We start from the raw sequence: 19121 nt of genomic DNA, 5'->3' as shown, positions 1-19121 counted from the left end.
GGCTCTGTCTCTCCAAGGCTCCCTTGTGGAAACTTTGCAGCCAACCAAGCCATGTTCTATCATGTCCAATGCTCCCTGTTGGTCCTCTTGCCTTGCTCTTGACACTTCATGTTGTCGCAGTTGAAATGAATGATTAATGTAGATGTAACTGTCTTGTTAAATAAGAAACAGAGAGTAAACTGCAAAGTTAAAAGCCAAGAGGTCAGAGCAATAGCAGAGAGCTGAGAACCTACCCTTCACTGCTGCTCTGTCTTTCCTGTCCGCCAAAGAGCTACTTCCTGCGTCCTGTCTTGTATATAGACTTTCTGTTCTGCCTTTTCTTTGGTTGTAAATCCAACCACATGACCTCCTCATCACTGCCAGTCTGTACAGAACTCCAGGTCTTCTATGGTTGGTATTGAGATTAAAGGTGTGTGTCGCCATACTGGCTGTGTCCCCGAACTCACAGATATCCACCTACCTTTGCCTACCAGTTGCTGGGATTAAAGGCGAACACCACCACTGCCCAGCTTCTGCTATGGCTTGCTCTGACCACAAGGCAACTTTATTAATATACAAATAAAATTACATTTTACAAATAAAGTGTCACCACAGATTAATGTTGCTGGTTATGGCCTGGTGAAAAGGTCACAAACTTTGGCCACACTACCTGGTAGCAGAGAGCACTATTAGGAGGAAGCGAGGGGAGAAGAACCAGACCTGGGAAGAGCAAATGCAGAGGACAGAGAGAAAGATGGTGTGGGGGGGAGCAGAACAGAGAGAGAGAGGGTAGGGTCTGAGTCAGAGCACTTTAAGACACAGATGGGTTTACAGAGCCACACCACACATGCACAGATTGTGTGACCACATGTAAGTGATCACCAGCACACACTGATGACAGAATTCACAAGACCCTTTGCTAAACTCCTGAATTATGCATGTGCATGTGCAGTCATGCAGCTGGAGTGAGAGCAGAATTCTAACAACAGTCTCTATGAGTTCATATGTACATGTTGTGTTCTAAAAACACAGTTTCCTTGAAGTTGTCCACAAATTGCAGTTCTGACAATCATACCAGCTCTTCATAGATCCATGAACAGTGAAGGGAGTGGTGTCTGTGATGGATTCTGATAACAATAGAAAATTCTGTGATTTTTTAATTTTATGTAAAGATATCTCACTTCTTATGATGATTTTTAAAAGCGATCTGTTTATACAAATTTCTGTGATCAACAGAGATGAAAGTCATGGTGTAATAAACTGAATTAGGTAAAATCATAGCCAGGTTGCATCCTTAGGGGAATGGGGTAGATTTCAGACATACTAGGGTTTATGATCTAATGATCTTTGCCACATAGTCATTTTGGTTTTCCCCTAAAACTCTGTGCTATTATACTCAAGAATTCTGACCAAAACTCTGCCTGAAATGTGAAAAGACGCAGGAGTGTCCATGGGTTTCCTTACCATGGAATTCCAGTGACCAAAGTGGGGCACTTTATGTTCTCAAACCTGTCAGTTGGCATTATGATCATGGGATATTGTGTCTCAATTTTTTTTAAATACGGAGAACATGTAATATTTTTAAGGACATTGGATCCCTTCAGAACATTTATGTAGAGAGAATTTAAGGGAAACTAAGAAAAAGTGCAGCCCAGATAACTGAGAGGATTGTTTAATCTAATGTTATTGACATAAACTCCTGGGGGAAGCCTTTTTTCTGTGTGCTCTTCGCCCCCTGGTGGTGCTGAGAGGCCTCACATTGAGGTTTATGTCTGGGTGTGCACTGAGGTCCTCTCACTGTGTATCTAGCACAGTAGTAAGTGGCGGTGTCCTCAGATCTCACACTGCTCATTTGCAGGTACAGTGTGTTCTTGGCATTGTCTCTGGAGATGGTGAATTGGTCCTTCAGAGATGGTGCATAGTTTGTGCTACCACCACCTTGATTAATATCTCCAACCCACTCCAGCCCCTTCCCTGGAGCCTGTCTGATCCATGCCATCCAGTAGTCACTGAATGTGAATCCAGAGGCAGCACAGGAGAGTCTCAGGGATCCCCCAGGCTGTATCAGGCCACCCCCAGACTCCACCAGCTTCACTTCACACTGGACACCTGCAAAAAGGGAGAATCATGTTAGCATACTGCCATAAAAACTCACTGTGATTCATGCTCATGTCCACTAATGCACTCAGTATCTCTGTTTCTCCATAAATTACCTTTTAAAAGAGCAACAAGGAAAACCCACATCAGCCACAAATCCATGGTGTGCTCTGTGTTCAGTGCTGATCACTGAGTGGGGAGACCTGGGAATCCAGGGCTGATCGCTTTTGTCTGATCTTCAAGGTCAGTGCTGGCCTGGTTTTCAAGAGAAGAGAGAGTCCTTATTTGCATGTCTTCTTGCTATATAACAAGTTTTGTAGCTGGTACTGAGAGATGGCATGTACTACTTTCTAAATGTCTTGGGGGATTCTGGTAATAAAGATAATAGAAGGAAATCTTTGTATTTGATACTAAGCTATTTTTTCTTGGCACACACTTAGTATCATCTATTTTGTTTAATACGCACAAACAAAAGATGCATTTTATGGTTAATGAAGCCCAATTCTTCATGCCCTGCTATAAATGGTGGTAACATTGCTTTGTTACATGCTTTCGAGCTCTTCTGTTTTACTGTGTGGACTTCAACACTGATGCACTTAGCACTGCCTTAGTCAGCTCCAGCACTGAGTGTCACTGCTCAGGATTTGGGGATCTCCCCTTTCATTTTATTTATTAATTTATTTTTAAATTATTTTTAGTTATTACACAAACCAACCAGTCTCCCCTCCCTCCTCTCTTCCCTTTCCCTCCCTAGCCTCCATTCTACCTTTCTACCATCATCCACTTCTCCATACAGAAAGGTGCAGACTAACCATGGGCATCAACAATGCCTGGCATAACCAGTTGAGGCAGGGCTAATCTCCTCTCCCTGCATCAAGGCTAGACAAGTAATCCTAGTATGGGGGATGGGATAACTCCCTTTTTGTGATGAGATCATGTGACAGGACTGAATTCTACTGTTGATCTAGGAAACTTGAAAGGCCTTGTCTAGATTTGTGTGTATCTAAGAGTGTGACATTGTTGTGTTATTGCCTATGTAAGTTCTCATCTCCCTGTACATCCACCTATTTATTCACAAGAAATGGACTGACTGATAGGCTGACCTTCTGTGTATAACTCAGCATTTGATTTCCCCATATACTGTGCATGTGAGAGAACAGATTGGACCTCAGTATTTTATACCAAGTGAGATAAGCCAGACACAGGAAGATAAATGCTCCCTGACCAAAGACACATGGAGTATGAAAAGGTGGAGTTCCTGCAATGGAGAGCATTGTTCTGTTTCACACAGGCTGAGGTGGGAAGGGGAGGTGATATGGAAGAGCTCAGGTCCCAGTTTTGCAGTACAGATGATAAAGGTAGGATTTGTATTTCAAATATGTTTAATTGCACAAATGATGTTTTTGAACCAGAAATAATGATGAGACAGCATGTTCATGGTTGCACTTCTGTTTCCTCACTGTGTTCATAAATTAAACAGAAGATAACTAATTAATGTACGAAATAATTATTTGCTCATTAATGACTTTTAAAAACCAAATGTTTAACAAAAGTGATAGTGTGGAAATTCCTTGTTGACATGTACTATATCTTCTCATGATTATACGTGAACAGAATACATGAATATGATTCCTGTATTGATAGTACATGTGTCCTCACCACATGAGCATGTTTGTTGTCTTGTTTCGTTAGTTTAATTTAATTTTTTAAAGTATTTCTCCTGTAACACTTTGCAGATTTTTCACTACATCTCTATCTGTCCACTTTCACGTTCTTCCTCTCACTTAGCAATACAAACAGAAATAGAAAAAAAAAAACTGAAATCATCAAATGAATTCCATGATGTGTTGTCAAACTCCTGATTGTGTACCTTGCCTGAGTGTGGTTGACATACCTTGTGTCACTCCACTATAGAAAACTGACTTTTTCCCAGTGCTGTCAATAGTGTATGGCTTCCTTGCTGAGAGTGAGACTTGTGCCTACTTCTCCTCCTCCATGTGTGGATATTGTCTAGCTTTCAAAGAAAGGATCAATCATTTTATTATTTATTACAAAAGGTAATCTTACTAAAAAAATCTTAAGAGAATCACAAATCAAAACTTTTATATATGAAGACAATCACTCATTTTTACTTTAAACCCTCTAGGTACACACACACTAATCAACAGTTTTTTTTTTTTTTTTTATTCTTAAATCTCATCAGAATGCTGAGGGAAGAAATAGGTACAAGGAATTAAAATCACCTTTGATCACCAATTTATCCTAGCAAGAAAGGCATGTCAGACAGTAATGGTCGACTGAATTTGTTCTTGTTTCTTTACCTCAACAATTCTCTCACTCAACTCTTAAAAGTCTGACTTTCTAAACTTTGAAGCCAAGATTTTCTACATGAAAGACATTAACAAAAACATCTTAACCTAACTATACAAGGAATCTACATGTGTAAACACTTTCTAAGTGTGGTCATTGAATCATTAATCTGCTCCAGTAGCAATGGTAGGAAAGAGACAATCACTATCATTGTAAAGAGTAGACACAGTGCACAGTGAGGTAATAGAACCACCCGCTTTGATTTTTCATCCAACTCATAGATTAGGAGGGATGTGGTGGCCATGACAGCAATAAGCAGTACTGTGCTCAATAAAGGCACCGAGTCCTGTGGACATGTAGTTCTTTTGGCTGCACCTCTCCAAGGCTCCCTTGAAGAAGCTTTGCTGCCAACCAAGCCTTGTTCTATGAGTTTCAATGCTGCCTGTTGGTCCTCTTGCCTGGCTCTTGACAGTTCATGTTGTCACAGTCTCTGTGAGTTCATGTGTGCATCTGCCATGTTGTATTCTAAAAAATGGTTTCCTTGATGTTGTCCACAAATTTTGGTTCTGACAATCATTATACCCCCTCCTCTTCATAGATCCATGAGCAATGAAGGGAAAAGTGTGAAAATGACAGCCCATTTAGGAATGAACATGCCAAATGTCATTGAATTGTGGGTTCCATGATGTTATTCTTAAACATAGCAAGGATACTGAAACAGAACTTTTGAAGTGCTGGCTAACCTGTACTGTCTGCTTCAAGTTCTGTAACATGATCCTGTCCCTGTAACATAATCTCATCAGAAAATAGCATCTTCCAGCTACCATAAGTTGTCTCTTGTGGGACTTACTCCTATACACACTGTGGACCTTAAAATCTGATACAAAACCACTTTTTTATGAACAGAACTTGGTTCATCTGCCTCAACCCTTCTTCATTAAGCTAACATTGTGGCTCATGTCCGCTGCCCCTGAGAAGAACTGTCACCCTGTCTTCCAGTTCATAGCTTACTAAGTTCCTTCAGGGACTCTAGCTATGTACCTTGGAATGAGAATGCTCCCCCACCGCACGTGCACACACACACACACACACACACACACACACACACACACACACACACACACACACACAGGCTCATAAGTTTGAGTTCTTGACTCTCACTTGGTGGAACTGTTTCAGAATGATGAGAAGGTGTGACCTTGTCAGAGAAAGTTTCTCATTTGGGAAAATTTTTGAGGATTCTAAAGACGCGTACTATTTTAGAGACTTTTGCTTCCTGGTTATAAATCAAATTGTGAGCCCTCAGCACCTGCTCCTTCCACTTGTCTTACTTAGCCACCATCCACTCTGAGGCTTGAAGTCGTAAGATTCATTAAATGATTTCTCTTTAATTTGTTTTATCACAGCAATAGAAAATTAAATAAGATAGTTATCACTATTTTGCACGGTGAGGGGAACTATCCAAAATATGAGGTTGGAATTTCTTTGGCTCTTAGACAAATAAGCCTGCAGCCTGTCAGAGATGAGATTTCACCTTAAAGATCCAGTGTGATCCATGATGGATTCAGATAACAATTGAAAATTGTGTGATTTTGAGTCTCTAGGTAGGTAGATTGTAATATTCCAGCTCTGGATGAGGGCAGGGTCTGAAGATGTGTGGATGCAAGAACTGCCACAAGAGAAATCAGACATAGGACTCTTCTTAGTTTCATTTTTAGAAGAGATGGACAGAGAGGAATTACATCTCATCCTGGCTGTTCTACTCTGACAGGACCCAACTTGGTGGCACCAGTCTTAGCAAGGATATAAGGAGTTGACAAGGGAAGGAGGTGAGCCAGACCCTGGTGGTCCTGAGAATCTTTCAGCCTCTCTGACTAACAGCCAGAGTACTTCTTTATTCATACAGAATTTAGCATGCAGGGATATATTCATGATGTTCCAAAATATAGATCACATAAATTTGTTTTGGGACATGTGTTTCACTTCATTTTGCTTGCCTTTTAGTCATCATTAATAAACTATGACAAAACAGAGTTATCATTTCCAATAATTTTACCTCAAGTTTTGACATCATTGATAAAGAGTTATCAGTTTTACTCATTAGCCATATAACCAAAGTTTTAAGAATCTAGAGGAAAATGACAGTCTGTTTTCAAGCTGATAGCTTTTGTAGCTGGAAGACACTAGACCAACACAAAACCTCCTAGCCAACCTAGGCATAATGTCATGTCCCAGTCAGTGTATTATTAACTCTAAATGGTAAGAGTGCCCAAGACATGCCAGGTAGTGGTGGCACACGCCTTTAACCCCAGCACTTGGGAAGCAGAGGCAGGTGGACCATTGTGAGTTCGAGGTCAGCGTGGTTTACAAAGCAAGATCAAGGAAAGGCACAAGGTATACAGAGAAACCCTGTCTCAAAAAAAAAAAAACCAAAAAAAAAAAAAAATGTCCAAGACAAATCCCCAGGCTAAAGCTGCTGCAATTGTTTTTCAAATTCTGGCATAATATAATGTTAATCCTAGCATTCTCTTGCTCCTTGGTCATATGACACCACAGTGACTTTGTATGCGCTAACTTTTCTAAGAAGGGGAGGTCCTGACATTTCATTTTTTTTTTTATCATTGCTCAACTTCTTCTTTGCTCATCAATATAAGTCTCAGTGTAGGGCTGAGGTAACTGAGGTAGGGCTCTGCCTGGAATATGAAAAGACTCAGGAATGTCCATGGATTTCCTTATCATGTAATTCAAGTGACCAAGGTGAGGTACTTTATGTTCTCAAAGCTGTCAGTTGGCATTTTGTTCATGGGATATTGGCCTCAATTTTTTAAAAAATAATACAAGGAGATCATATAATGTTTTGAGGACATTGGATTCCCTTCAGAACATGCATGCAGAGAGAATTTCAGGGAAACTGTAGGAGAAAGTGCAGCCCAGATACTTGAGGAGAGTGTTTAATCTAGTCTTATCTGCATAGTCAACTGAAGTGAACCTGTTTTTCTGTGGGCTGTGCACCCCTTGGCGGCCCAGAGCAGCCTCAGAGTGAGGTTTATGTCTGGATTCACATTGAGGTCCCCTCACTGTGTCCCTTGCACAGTAGTAAGTGGCGGTGTCCTCAGATCTCACACTGCTCATTTGCAAGTACAGTGTGTTCTTGGCATTGTCTCTGGAGATGGTGAATCGTTCCTTCAGGGATGGTGCATAGTTGATTTGACTGCTATCTTTATTAATTTCTCCAACCCACTCCAGCCCCTTCCCTGGAGCCTGTCTGATCCATACCATCCAGTAGTCACTGAATGTGAATCCAGAGGCTATACAGGAGAGTCTCAGGGATCCTCCAGGCCACCCCCAGACTCCACCAGCTTCATTTCACATCGAACACCTGTGAAAAAGAGAGAATCTTGTCAGTTAACTGCCATAAACACTCACTATGATTCCTGCTCATGTCCACTAAAATATTCAGTATTTCTGTTTCTCCATAAATTACCGTTTAAAAGAGCAACAAGGAAAACCCACATCAGCCACAAATCCATGGTGTGCTCTGTGTTCAGTGCTGATCACTGAGTGGGGAGACCTGGGAATCAAGGGCTGATTGCTGTTGCCTGATCTTCAGGGTCCTGTGCTGGCCTGGTTTTCAAGAGAAGAGAAAGGCCTCATTTGCATGTCTTCTTGCTATATAACAAGTTTTGTAGCTGGTGCTGAGAGATGGCATGTTCTATTTTCTAAATGTGCTGGTGGAGTCTTGTAATAAAGATAATGGTAGCAAATTTTTATATAAGGTACTAAGTTTTTTTCCTTGGCACACATTTAGTATCACCTATTTCATTTAATATTCAAATTTTACAGTTAATTCCAACCCAATTCTTCATGATCTGTTATAAATGGTAGTAGACATTACTTTGTTACATGCTCTGGAGCTCTTCTATTTTACTGTGTGGCCATCAACACTGATGTACTTAGCACTGCCTTAATCAGCTCCAGTGCTAAGTGTCACTGCCTCATGATTTTGGGAACTCCCTTTCATTTTATTTATTATTATATTTAATTTTCATTTATTTCATATACATTCATACAAATATACATATATATTTCCATTTACAAACCAACCACAGTCTCCCCTCCCTCCTCTCTTCCCTTTCTCTCCCCAGCCTCCCTTCTACCATCACCCACTTCTCCATACAGAAAGGTGCAGACTACCCATGGGAGTCAATAATGCCTTGCATAACAAGTTGAGGCAGGGCTGATCTCTTCTCCCTGCATCAAGGCTGCGTAAGTAATCCCAGCATGGGGGATAGGAGAACTCCCTTTCTGGGTTGAGATGTGACATGAATAAATTCCATTATTCATCTAGGAAACTTGGGGGACCTTGTCCAGATTTGTGTTTATATAAGAGTGTGAAACCCTTGTGTTTTTACCTATTTAAGTTCTCATCTACCTGCACATCTACCTATTTGTTCACTGACATGAAAACAGAACAATTGAACAATAGGTTTTATCTCTTAGTTTACTGATTCAATTTGAATGGACTCCAGTTTCCAGCATTGTAGATAAACTAGCTGAGCTTTGGAATATCTTGGGAGAACATTGTTGGTCTCACTCTTAAACAAGAAGAGCGAAATAGACCAGACTGCAGGTCAGCTCCTCTAATTCTGCACATGACAGGAACTGAGGAGGAATTTCGGTTTAGAAAATTCAGATACACAGGATCATGAAACTTTGTAGCATGGAGTGACTGAACCCTATGGAAGGAAAGTCGGCGGGAAGAAAGAGTCAAAGAAAGATTCAGGAAGATTTCATCTGTAGATTTCATCACCGTTAGCCTAAGGTCATTTGTGATGCAGCTCAAGAAGGTTGATATGTAACTCCACATCTTAGTAAGAAAAATGGAGAAAGAGAGAAAGAAACGAAGAGGAGAGATGTGAGAGCACAGAGGGAAGACTGGGTGTCAAAGCTGATGCACTTGAAAACCATTATGTAAATGAAAAAACAGGTGCATATGAAAATTTCAGTCACAAGTATCTGAAAAGGAATCAACATTATAATCAGCACCTAACCTCAAACCCAGGGATCTAAGAAAGACACAAACAGGTCACACACACACACACACACACACACACACACACACACGCACACATTAATAAAAATATTGAAACTGTAACTGTAACTAATGTAGAAAAGAGAAAACATTAACAATAACCACATCATATATATATTTGTTTTTTTGAGACAGGGTTTCTCTGTGTAGCTTTTCACCTTTCATGGATCTCGCTCTGTAGACCAAGCTGGCCTCAAACTCACAGAGATCCACTGGCTCTGCCTCCTGAGTGCTGTGATTTAAGGTGTGCGTCACCACTGCCTGGCATATATCTTATATTTTATACTATCTAAAGTAAATAGATAAATACATGAGGAAGCATTGATACTTCTGTAATGTATGCAATATCATAGCAGATATGAGAGTACTTAAGATAAAATCAGATAGCTTAATATAACTCTGTAAATATCAAGACACAGTGAAATTGATAAATAAGGAATTATTAAGTAGTTGATTAACGGACATGCATTGTAGCAACCTAAACTACAACAATTGTTGGTGGATAAAAGAGGAAAAAGGAGAAAGAAAATGGAAATAATGGGTGCTTTAATTTTTTACAATTTTACATCAGTTAAATTTTCTGGATGATCCTTTGAACAACATGTTGAAGTTATCAAATTAATTGGATGAAAAATATAAAAGTTCAAGTATGTGTTTTTCCAAAAGAAATTTCCTCTAAGTAATAAAATGAAGAATAAAATATTAGGAAGAAAATTATACACTGAAAATGAAAACCAAAATGAGATTTTATTGTCTATACTGATTTCAGTTAAAGATAATATCATCAGGGGAGATCATTAGCAAGCTCCATGGATTATTTCATATTATACAGACATCTGCTGTGCCAAAGAGCAAAACTTCTTACAACGGTTCTCAGACGGGAAATGAGCCAAACAACCTAAGATCTAGGGGCATCTGCAGTGTGCAGAGGTAATAGGCTTTCAGGCAGAGATCATTTAGGAGGCCATGAATTAGAATATGGCCACAAAACATGAAGATGTACTAGGTGTAGGACTCTCATCTAATGCAATAGAACATTGGCGCAGTAAGCCCACTGCCTGTGGGAGACAGTATGTGAAAGGAACTGGTAAATTTAAATAAAGCCTGCAGTATATTGAAGATAGAGACAGTGAACCAAATATACATGGCATACTCCATGTGCATTTATTGAGAAGGGAGCACAGGATAATCTTGGAGATTTGTGTGACCAGATATTTCTCTCACACTTTTTTGTTTTGTTTTGTTTTTTTGTTTTGTTTTTTGAGACAGAGTTTCTCTGTGCAGCTTGGCACCTTTCCTGGATATCACTCTGTAGACCAGGATAGTCTCAAACTCACAGAGATGTACCTGCCTATGCCTCCCAAATGCTGGGATTAAAAGCATGTGCCACCAGTTCTCAGCTCTCTTACACTTCTTTAAAAATAAAATTATTCAAAATAAATATTATATATAAGAAGATATTCTTGTATATCATGAAACTGATTTCTAGAAAAGATATTGGAAACAATGTTAGTAACACTTATATTTTTGTTTTTTGTTTTGTTTTTGTTTTTTATTATATTTTTGTTTTAATTTTGCACATCAGCCATGGGTTCCCCTGTCCTTCCCCTCCTGCCCCCACCCCCACCTTCCCCTCAGCCCCTCACCTCCTTTCCCATTTCCTCCAGGGCCAAAACTCCCCTGGGGATTCAGCTCAAGCTGGTAGATTCAGTACAGACAGGTCCAGTCCCCTCCTTCCATGCTAAGCAAAGTATCCCTGCATAAGCGCAAGGTTCCAAACAGCCAGCTCATGCACTAAGGACTGATCCAGGTCCCACTGCCTGGATGCCTCCCATACAGTTCAAGCTAGTCAATTGTCTCACTTATCCAAAGGGCCTGAATTAGCTGGGGGCTCCACAGCTTTTGGTTCATAATTCATGTGTTTTCATTAGTTTGGCTATTTCTCTCTGTGCTTTTTCCAATCTTGGTCTCAACAATTCACACTCTTATAGTCCCTCCTCTTGCTCAACAATTGGACTCCTGGAGCTCCACCTGGGGTCTTGCTAAGGATCTCTGCATCCACTTCCATCATTTGGCTTAAAGCCCTATCAATGAGAGGGAAAACATGCCTAGATATCTGGTACTGGAAACCTACCCTATAACCAGTGTTTATCAAGTCATAGTTCTTTGAGGGAGAACTTATAACTGCCAATTTCCTAAGTAGCATAATGTCTAACTACATTATAAATATTTGTCCTTATACTCATTGACAATTGTAGTTATCTCCACTCATCAGCAAAATTTTATACTCTATTCTATTCCATACACTGTATTCTGCTTCTGCCTCCACTGAATCTACCAGGTTGAGCTGAATACCCAGAGGAGTCCTTGCCCTGGAGGAGATAGGAATGGGGGGTGGGTTAGGGGGGAAGTAGGGGGGCGGGAGGAGGGAGGACAGGGGAATCTGTGGCTGATATGTAAAGTTGGATTAAATTATAAAATTTAAAAATTTACTCAAGTATGGGAAACAAATTTGTGTTTTAAAAAAATTAATGTAACAAAATGAAGAAGTCTAAATTCCTATTTCTCAATATATGAGACACCTGAGTACGTGAACGAGTAGGACTCTGATTTTTGTTCCTTCTCTTGGGACTCTTTTCCTTTAGTTGATTTGCCTTGTCCAACTTCACTGTGATAGATTTTGTTATACCTGATGGTATTTTATTTCATTATGTCTTGTTAACAACAAACTAATGCATCACTGGAAGGTAAGATCACAAACTATGATACTTTTTAAAGAAATATTTGAAGAATATGTATGGCATTTGGCCCAGGTTTTTTATGGATTAAAACTCCTAAACCAAAGGATCCAGAAAGGAAATTAACAGTATTACATCAAAACCAAAAGTTTCTGCATAGCAAATTAAATTAACCAAGTATACAGGCAACCCAAAATTGAGAGAATATATTTAGAGAGCAAAACCTGATAATGAGTTAGAATCAGGGATATACAAGTAGTTAGCAGTAAACAGCTAGGGAATAAACAGGCCATAGACCAAAGAAGTAGATGAGTATTAGAAGGAGGCAGAAAGACTCCCATAGATGAATTAGAAGTGTTCTGCATCACATATAATCAGAAATATGAGAGAAAATCCTGCTGAAGAGTCTCAATTTTTATATGGATATCACCCAAAGATCTGAATGAAAAAGTATCTGGTACAGATGTGGAGGACATGGAACCTCATTCATTTTGGACAAATGTAAATTCATCCAACCATTAGTAGAGACAGAATGGGAGACTGCAAATGTATACGGCAGAAATGCCTTAAGGAGTTGTCAGAATCCCACATAGAATAAGTTGTGAATCTCATGACAGAAAATTGTCCTATATTTCATGAGCTTCTTTGGCATCTGAACAGAATAATTTCTATACTCACCAGCAATTTTATGCATTTTATTCTTGTGAATTGCCACATATTACTAAAAGCTTATATCCAAGAGTACTCACTTTCATGATAACACAGGGTCCTACAAATTTAATGTGAATATGATCCCAAGGAAGCTATTAGATAGAAAGGAAGCCTCAAGAAATGAAAAGCATGTCAATTATGCTTATTTGTTTTGTGGCTGTGCCTCCAGACCCCTGAGCAAGACCACCACAGAGCCAATATCCAATGGAAAACTCACGGGGTGTTATTGATAACGAGCAAGTCAGGGCTTGGTCCATGTCCAACACACTGGCTAGTCAAGTGAGGGAGGACAGCCCTGAGCTCTCAAGGTGAGGGGTTTTTAAAGGGAAAAACTGCAAGGAGGGTGGTACAAGCCTTGGCATCATATGATTGGGTGAGGGTTTATAACCTTCAAATTTACTGGTTGGGGGTTACAGTTGTCATTTGGGGGCAGACCTAGACAAGTCCCAGGCTTTGTCGTTGAGCCTCCATGTGGCCAGGCTGGCCTTGCAACTGCTGACTGTGGGGACTGACTCAGTGGCCCAGGCTCTGTCCTTGAGCTGCCATGGAGACTGGCTGGTCTCCCATGTTCACATTGACCCATGTACATAGCTCTAAGTTGGTGAAAGGTCCCAGACAGTAAACAACTGGATGAACAGTCAGAGTACGTGCAGAAAGGGAGCTACTGCAAGGACTATGTCTTTTATTCACCTCCCTCCTAGAAACTGGTTGCTTAAGTGTCAGGAAACTGAAATTGAGGCCTGGTCTCTGAGAGAAGACTGGGCAGCCTGTTATGCTGTCTGCTTGGTTCTTTCTGTGTCCGTTGTTGGCTTGACCTAGAACTCCGTGTGTACTGAGAGACCACATAATGTTCCTGCGCATCCTTCAGGTAAGTTTACATCCAGGATCACAATGACATCTCATCACTCTCCAGACTACACAGAAATAGGACAATGTTTCCTTATATCTCAGACTGTACATAGGCACTGCTGTATGGATTGTCTCTTGAGATGGCAAGTCTCCCTTTAAAAGAGGAAACATCTTCTGCAATAGAACCACTATCTTTGTTTCTAATAAAACCAAACCACTCAAGATCCTTCCCTGGTCTACAGGACACACTTCATTTAGTAATCACTGAAGGTGACTCCAGGGATGGCACAATAGCCTCTCATTGATCTCTGGGGCTTTGCTGAGATTCCCCATGATTCTACAATCCACCTCACACAACACACCTAAAAATACAGAGACTTCTGGTCAGGAAACTATCACACTTGTCTACTAGGCCTCTTTGATATCCACTGTTGGGGATGATCACTCAATGGAGAACCTGGGATTCTAAGGCTGGGGTTTTCTGCCAGAACCACAGGGTAAAGGCTGGATTGTTTCCATGAGCACAGTGAAAATTTTGCTTGACAAAATGGTCCTTCAGGTTCCTGCTTCGCAGAGGAAACTGCCAGACATTCTACAAGACATTGAGAGAAGTGACTGAGAGACTCTAGCCTTATGGGCTGAAGACAAATGACCCAACATTACAAAGAAACATTAGGTGACTATCCAGGCTGCCAGCTGTCTCTGTCTACTCTTGCAAGACTCCCGAAAAATGCTTGCATCCTTCTCCCGGTTCTCAGGTAATATTATATCCTTCTGAGGTCTTTGATGTGGTTGAAGGCTAGATAGTTATAATTTCCTCAGTTATGACAAAAGATAAGTTAGATATAAAACCTTAGACTCACAAATATAAGATAGATAGGCATCTTCTTTAATATTGTAACTGTAATTCTTGCTTGATAATTGTTTTGTTATATGTAATTGTACTATGTAAAAGTTAAAACCTTCCTTAAAAACAAAAGAAAATGGGAACAGTTGTGAATATTGCTCTTTGTAAATAAAGTTCTGATTGACCAGTGGCCAGGCAAGAAGTATAGGCAGGAGAAGAGAGAAGAGAATCCTGGGAAGTAGAAGGCTGGAGAGAGACACAGCCAGCCGCCGCCATGAAAAGCAACATGTAAAGACACTGGTAAGCCATAAGCCATGTGGCAAAGTATAGATTAATATAAATGGGCTAAATATAAGAGTAAGAGCTAGACAATGGTAGGCCTGAGCTGATGGCCAAGCAGTTTAAATAATATGAATGTCTGTGTGTTTATTTTATAAGTGGGTTGTTGGACTAATGTGGCTTGGTGGCACCTGGAGAGAAGCTCTCCAACTACATGCACTGCTGATAAAATCTGGCAAGTAGAAATCTGAAGAGCATAGTAGCCAGAATTAAATGTTTGCCTTGTGGAAGTTTCATTAACAGTTATTGTATTAAAGAACATAAAGCATTTAGCCATACTTTGAGTACTGGCATATTCCTATTTTTTATACATAAGAATAAGAATAAAATTTATGAAATTAGTATGGATAATTCTCAAAATTTGAAAATTGATCATTATATAACCCCAGTTTACTTCTTGACATATACACAAAAGACAAAATGTTGTACTACAAAGAAAGTTACTCAGTCATGTTCATTGCCCATCTAGGCACAAAAGCTAATAAATGAAACAAGCTACATATACTTTGAAGAATGGACAATGAAAATGTGGTACATATAAACAATTGAATTCTGTTAATGTGTGAATAAACATAAAACAATAAAAATATATAGGTAAGAAGATGGTGTACTAGCTGGTTTTGTGTGTCAACTTGAAGCAAGCAAATGTTGTCAGAAAAGAAGGAGCCTTTGTTGAGGATATGCCTCCCTGAGGTCCAGCTGTAAAGCATTTTCTCACCTAGTGACCAATGGGGGAGGGCCCAGACCATGGTGAGTGGTGCCATCCCTCCACTTGCAGTCCTGGGTTCTATCAGACTGAGCAAATGAGGGGAAGCAAGCCAGTAAACTGCACCTCTTCATGCCTTCTACATCAACTCCTGCCTCCAGGATCCTGCCCTGTTTGAGTTCATGTCCTGACTTCCTTAAATAATGAAGACCAATTTGAGAGTGTAAGCCAAATAATTCATTTTCTCCCCAACTTGCTGTTTGGTCATGGTGGTTCTTCACAGTGACCCAAACCTCAAGAAAGACTGAATTAGAAATGATTATACTTAATGAGGTAACCTACATGCATAAATACAAACACATATTCTTTCTAATTGTGGATTTAGAGATTCCATCTCCAGATCTTTAGATTTCAGTAAATAACATGGAGTAAACATGCAAGACAGGTAAATAGAAATTAACGTTTTTATTCCTTGTCTTTCAGAACTTGATATTAAATTTTAATTTTTGAAGACACCACACTCTGTGGACAAAGGACTTGGAGTAATCAATCTGGCACAGACCTGGAAGCCTCCTGCCCAAAGATGAGCTCTCCTAGCACTGGATGGTGCGGTACAAACTGCAAAGTACCTGTCAGAGTGGTTTATAGAGTCAGTGAGAATCCATTTAGAAATTATTTTTTCTGTTTGGTTATCCATTTGAGATATCTTTTAGGTTAGGGATGGTAGCTTGTATCCATGTCTAGCACTGGTTCAGCCCTGGGATCCCATCTGGATTCTATGTGTGCATAACATTTCATAATGTAACTGGTAACCACATTCTTCCAAATTAAAGACTGAAAAGGAGATAATTCTTTTAGAACTCAATGAGATTACATTGTATCTTAAAAAAACATAAGAAAATGAAAATTGTGATTTCTTTCTTTAAACACCACATAATAGTTCACATATATTTTTGTGAAACACTATAATTTTTGTATCACTATTGTGGGTGACTATGCCAAGTTTCCTCTCAATGTCTTGGTATCTGAGGGAAATTAATTGTGTGCTTTTTTGGCAGGAGGAAAATAACAATTTGTAATTTGAAATAAAATTTACAGCAGCATATCTCTCTTTGTCTCTGGGATTCCCTGATGAGTTATTTAGACACTCAAATATAACTGTGGAGATTTGTCCTGCATGCAACATAAGGATTAAAGACATGTGCCACCAATCCTGGCTCTGTTCCCAGTATGGCCTTGCACTCATAGACATCCCAATGGATCTCTGCCTCCTGAATGCTAGGATGAAAAGTGTGTGATACCATTGCTGGACTTCTATGTTTACCATAGTGGCTGGCTTTTTCCTCTGATCATTGGATAATTTTTATTGGGGTACACAGATAAAATATCACCACACCTTTGAGCCTGCCCACACATTTCCAATCATCCTCAGCTGCTGTGGGGTGTTCTGTATGTCAAATGTGTTGCTCTGATTGGTTAAAATAAATAAAGTGCTGATTGGCCAGTAGCAAACAGGAAGGATAGGGTAGGCTGGACAAGGAAGAGGAAAATGTTGGGAACAGGAAGGCTGAGGAGAGAGATACTGTCAGCCACGGCCATGACAAGATGTAAGGTACTGGTAAGCCATGAGCCACATGGCAAAATATAGATTAATAGAAATGGACTAAATATAAGAATAAGAGCTAGACAATGGTAGGCCTGAGCTAATGGCCAAGCAGTTTAAATAATATAAATGTCTGTATGATTATTTTATACATGGGTTGTAGGACCACAGGGGCTTGGTGGAACCTGGAGAGAAGCTCTCCAACTACACTCAGCCCCACTATTTCCCATGCTTCTACTAGGTTACCCCTTAAGCCCATTGAAAGTGCTCAATTGCTGCTCTTCTAATCCAAAGTATCAAAGTCCACATTCCTACAAGAAAAAGCATGGTCAGGCCTAATATAGCAATATCCTTCTTCTCATACCAACTTCTGTCTTAGTTAGGGTTTATTGTTGTGAGTAGACATCATGACCATGACAACTCTTATAAAATAAAACGTTTAATTGGTGTTTTCTTACAGTTCCAGAAGTTTATTCTTATCATCATGGCAGGAAACATGGCAAAAATTATGCAGGATTAGGACCATGAGTTCTATATCTTAAGAAACATCAAGAAGGAATTGGATATAGACCCTCACACACACCCCCTTGTGATACACTATTTCCCACATAGTCACATCTACTGTGACAGGCCATAATTCCTATAATGCCACTCCCTATGAGCCTATGGGGAACATTTTATTCAATCTATCATAACCAACTTGTAGGAAATATACTTATGTGACAGTACTTTATGATAATAAATATCACTTGCATTCCAAGAGACTGAAACCTTTGCCAGACCACACAACCAGGATGATTAATATACTTTCAGGTCATTTACAAATTAAGACTGCTTTCTTACTGTCTACTCACTCCTTTTTTTTAACTTGCCTTTATGAGAATACTGTAATAACCAATCTTACTTGTCTTGATTTACCATGCAATCAGCTTTTCCACCTAAGATAATGTACAGCTCTAATTTTAAGTTACATGTTTTTCCATGCTCTTGACTCAAGACTAATTCATGTGAGTTTGTATGAATGTGGGATAATCATTTGCTGAAAACAGGAAATACAGTTTTGAATACATCTTATAAAACGAACACCCAGATTAGTTGAAGAACTAGAAATTTTAATCTAGGACAAAATTTTATGGGAGTGAAATGCATTTGACTGATGATCCTGTTATTTATATAAAAATAAATGTATCTATACCTTGATATGCAGTATATTTTCAAGGATTAACATTTACCTGCAAGTCACAAGTATGTACACACAGTAACTCAAATATAATCTTTTGGCTGATGGTCTGTTAAACTATTCCCCAGGTTCTTTCCACTGAGCTTATTTGTAGCAAAAACATCATAATCTCTGAAAATCTTTAGCTCCATAGCATGCCTAGAAGTAAGAGGAAGTCCAGCTTGGGACATTAGATACATAGAAAGAGGAGAGTTGCTGAGGACACAGCAGCATCTTCCAAAGGAAACAACCCAGTTTTGCAAAGGCAATGCCATCATTATCAGCACAGATGCTCCCTCTTGAGAAATATGATTCCTCAGATAATTGACCTGATATCTCACATAGTAGGGAAAAGGTAAGCAGCACAACATTTCTTAAATTACAATGTAGAAACATGGGGAATTTGAAAATGGAATGCCATGATTCTGTTTCAACATTTCAGAACTTTTCTATAACAAAATAGAACAATAGAGAGAAGACTGAAAAAAGAGAAATAATTAAGAGTCAGGATTTTGCAAATTATCACATTAAGAACAGACTTCTCTGGTGGCAAAAACTAAACTTGTTATTTGGACATTTGAAACTGAAAGAAATGCATAATTTACAACATATCAAGATATGTTTTTGCAAT

The 19121-nt window shown here is 39.5% G+C and overlaps 1 pseudogene and 1 gene segment (V, D, J or C); both read right to left on the bottom strand.

The window, feature by feature from the left end:
* Positions 1 to 1651: 1651 nt before the first annotated feature.
* On the bottom strand, positions 1652 to 2238 carry LOC118575255. The segment is given in 2 exon segments: positions 1652 to 2088; positions 2193 to 2238. Coding segments are annotated over 2 exon segments (483 nt in total).
* A 5025-nt stretch (positions 2239 to 7263) lies between these two features.
* LOC118575254 lies at positions 7264 to 7916 on the bottom strand (annotated as a pseudogene).
* Positions 7917 to 19121: the final 11205 nt, after the last annotated feature.

The sequence above is a fragment of the Onychomys torridus genome, unplaced genomic scaffold (genome assembly GCF_903995425.1).
Source record: "Onychomys torridus unplaced genomic scaffold, mOncTor1.1, whole genome shotgun sequence".
Taxonomy (NCBI): domain Eukaryota; kingdom Metazoa; phylum Chordata; class Mammalia; order Rodentia; family Cricetidae; genus Onychomys; species Onychomys torridus.
The sequence above is the reverse complement of the archived record's forward strand: the minus strand, read 5'-3'. Positions and strand labels throughout refer to the sequence as shown.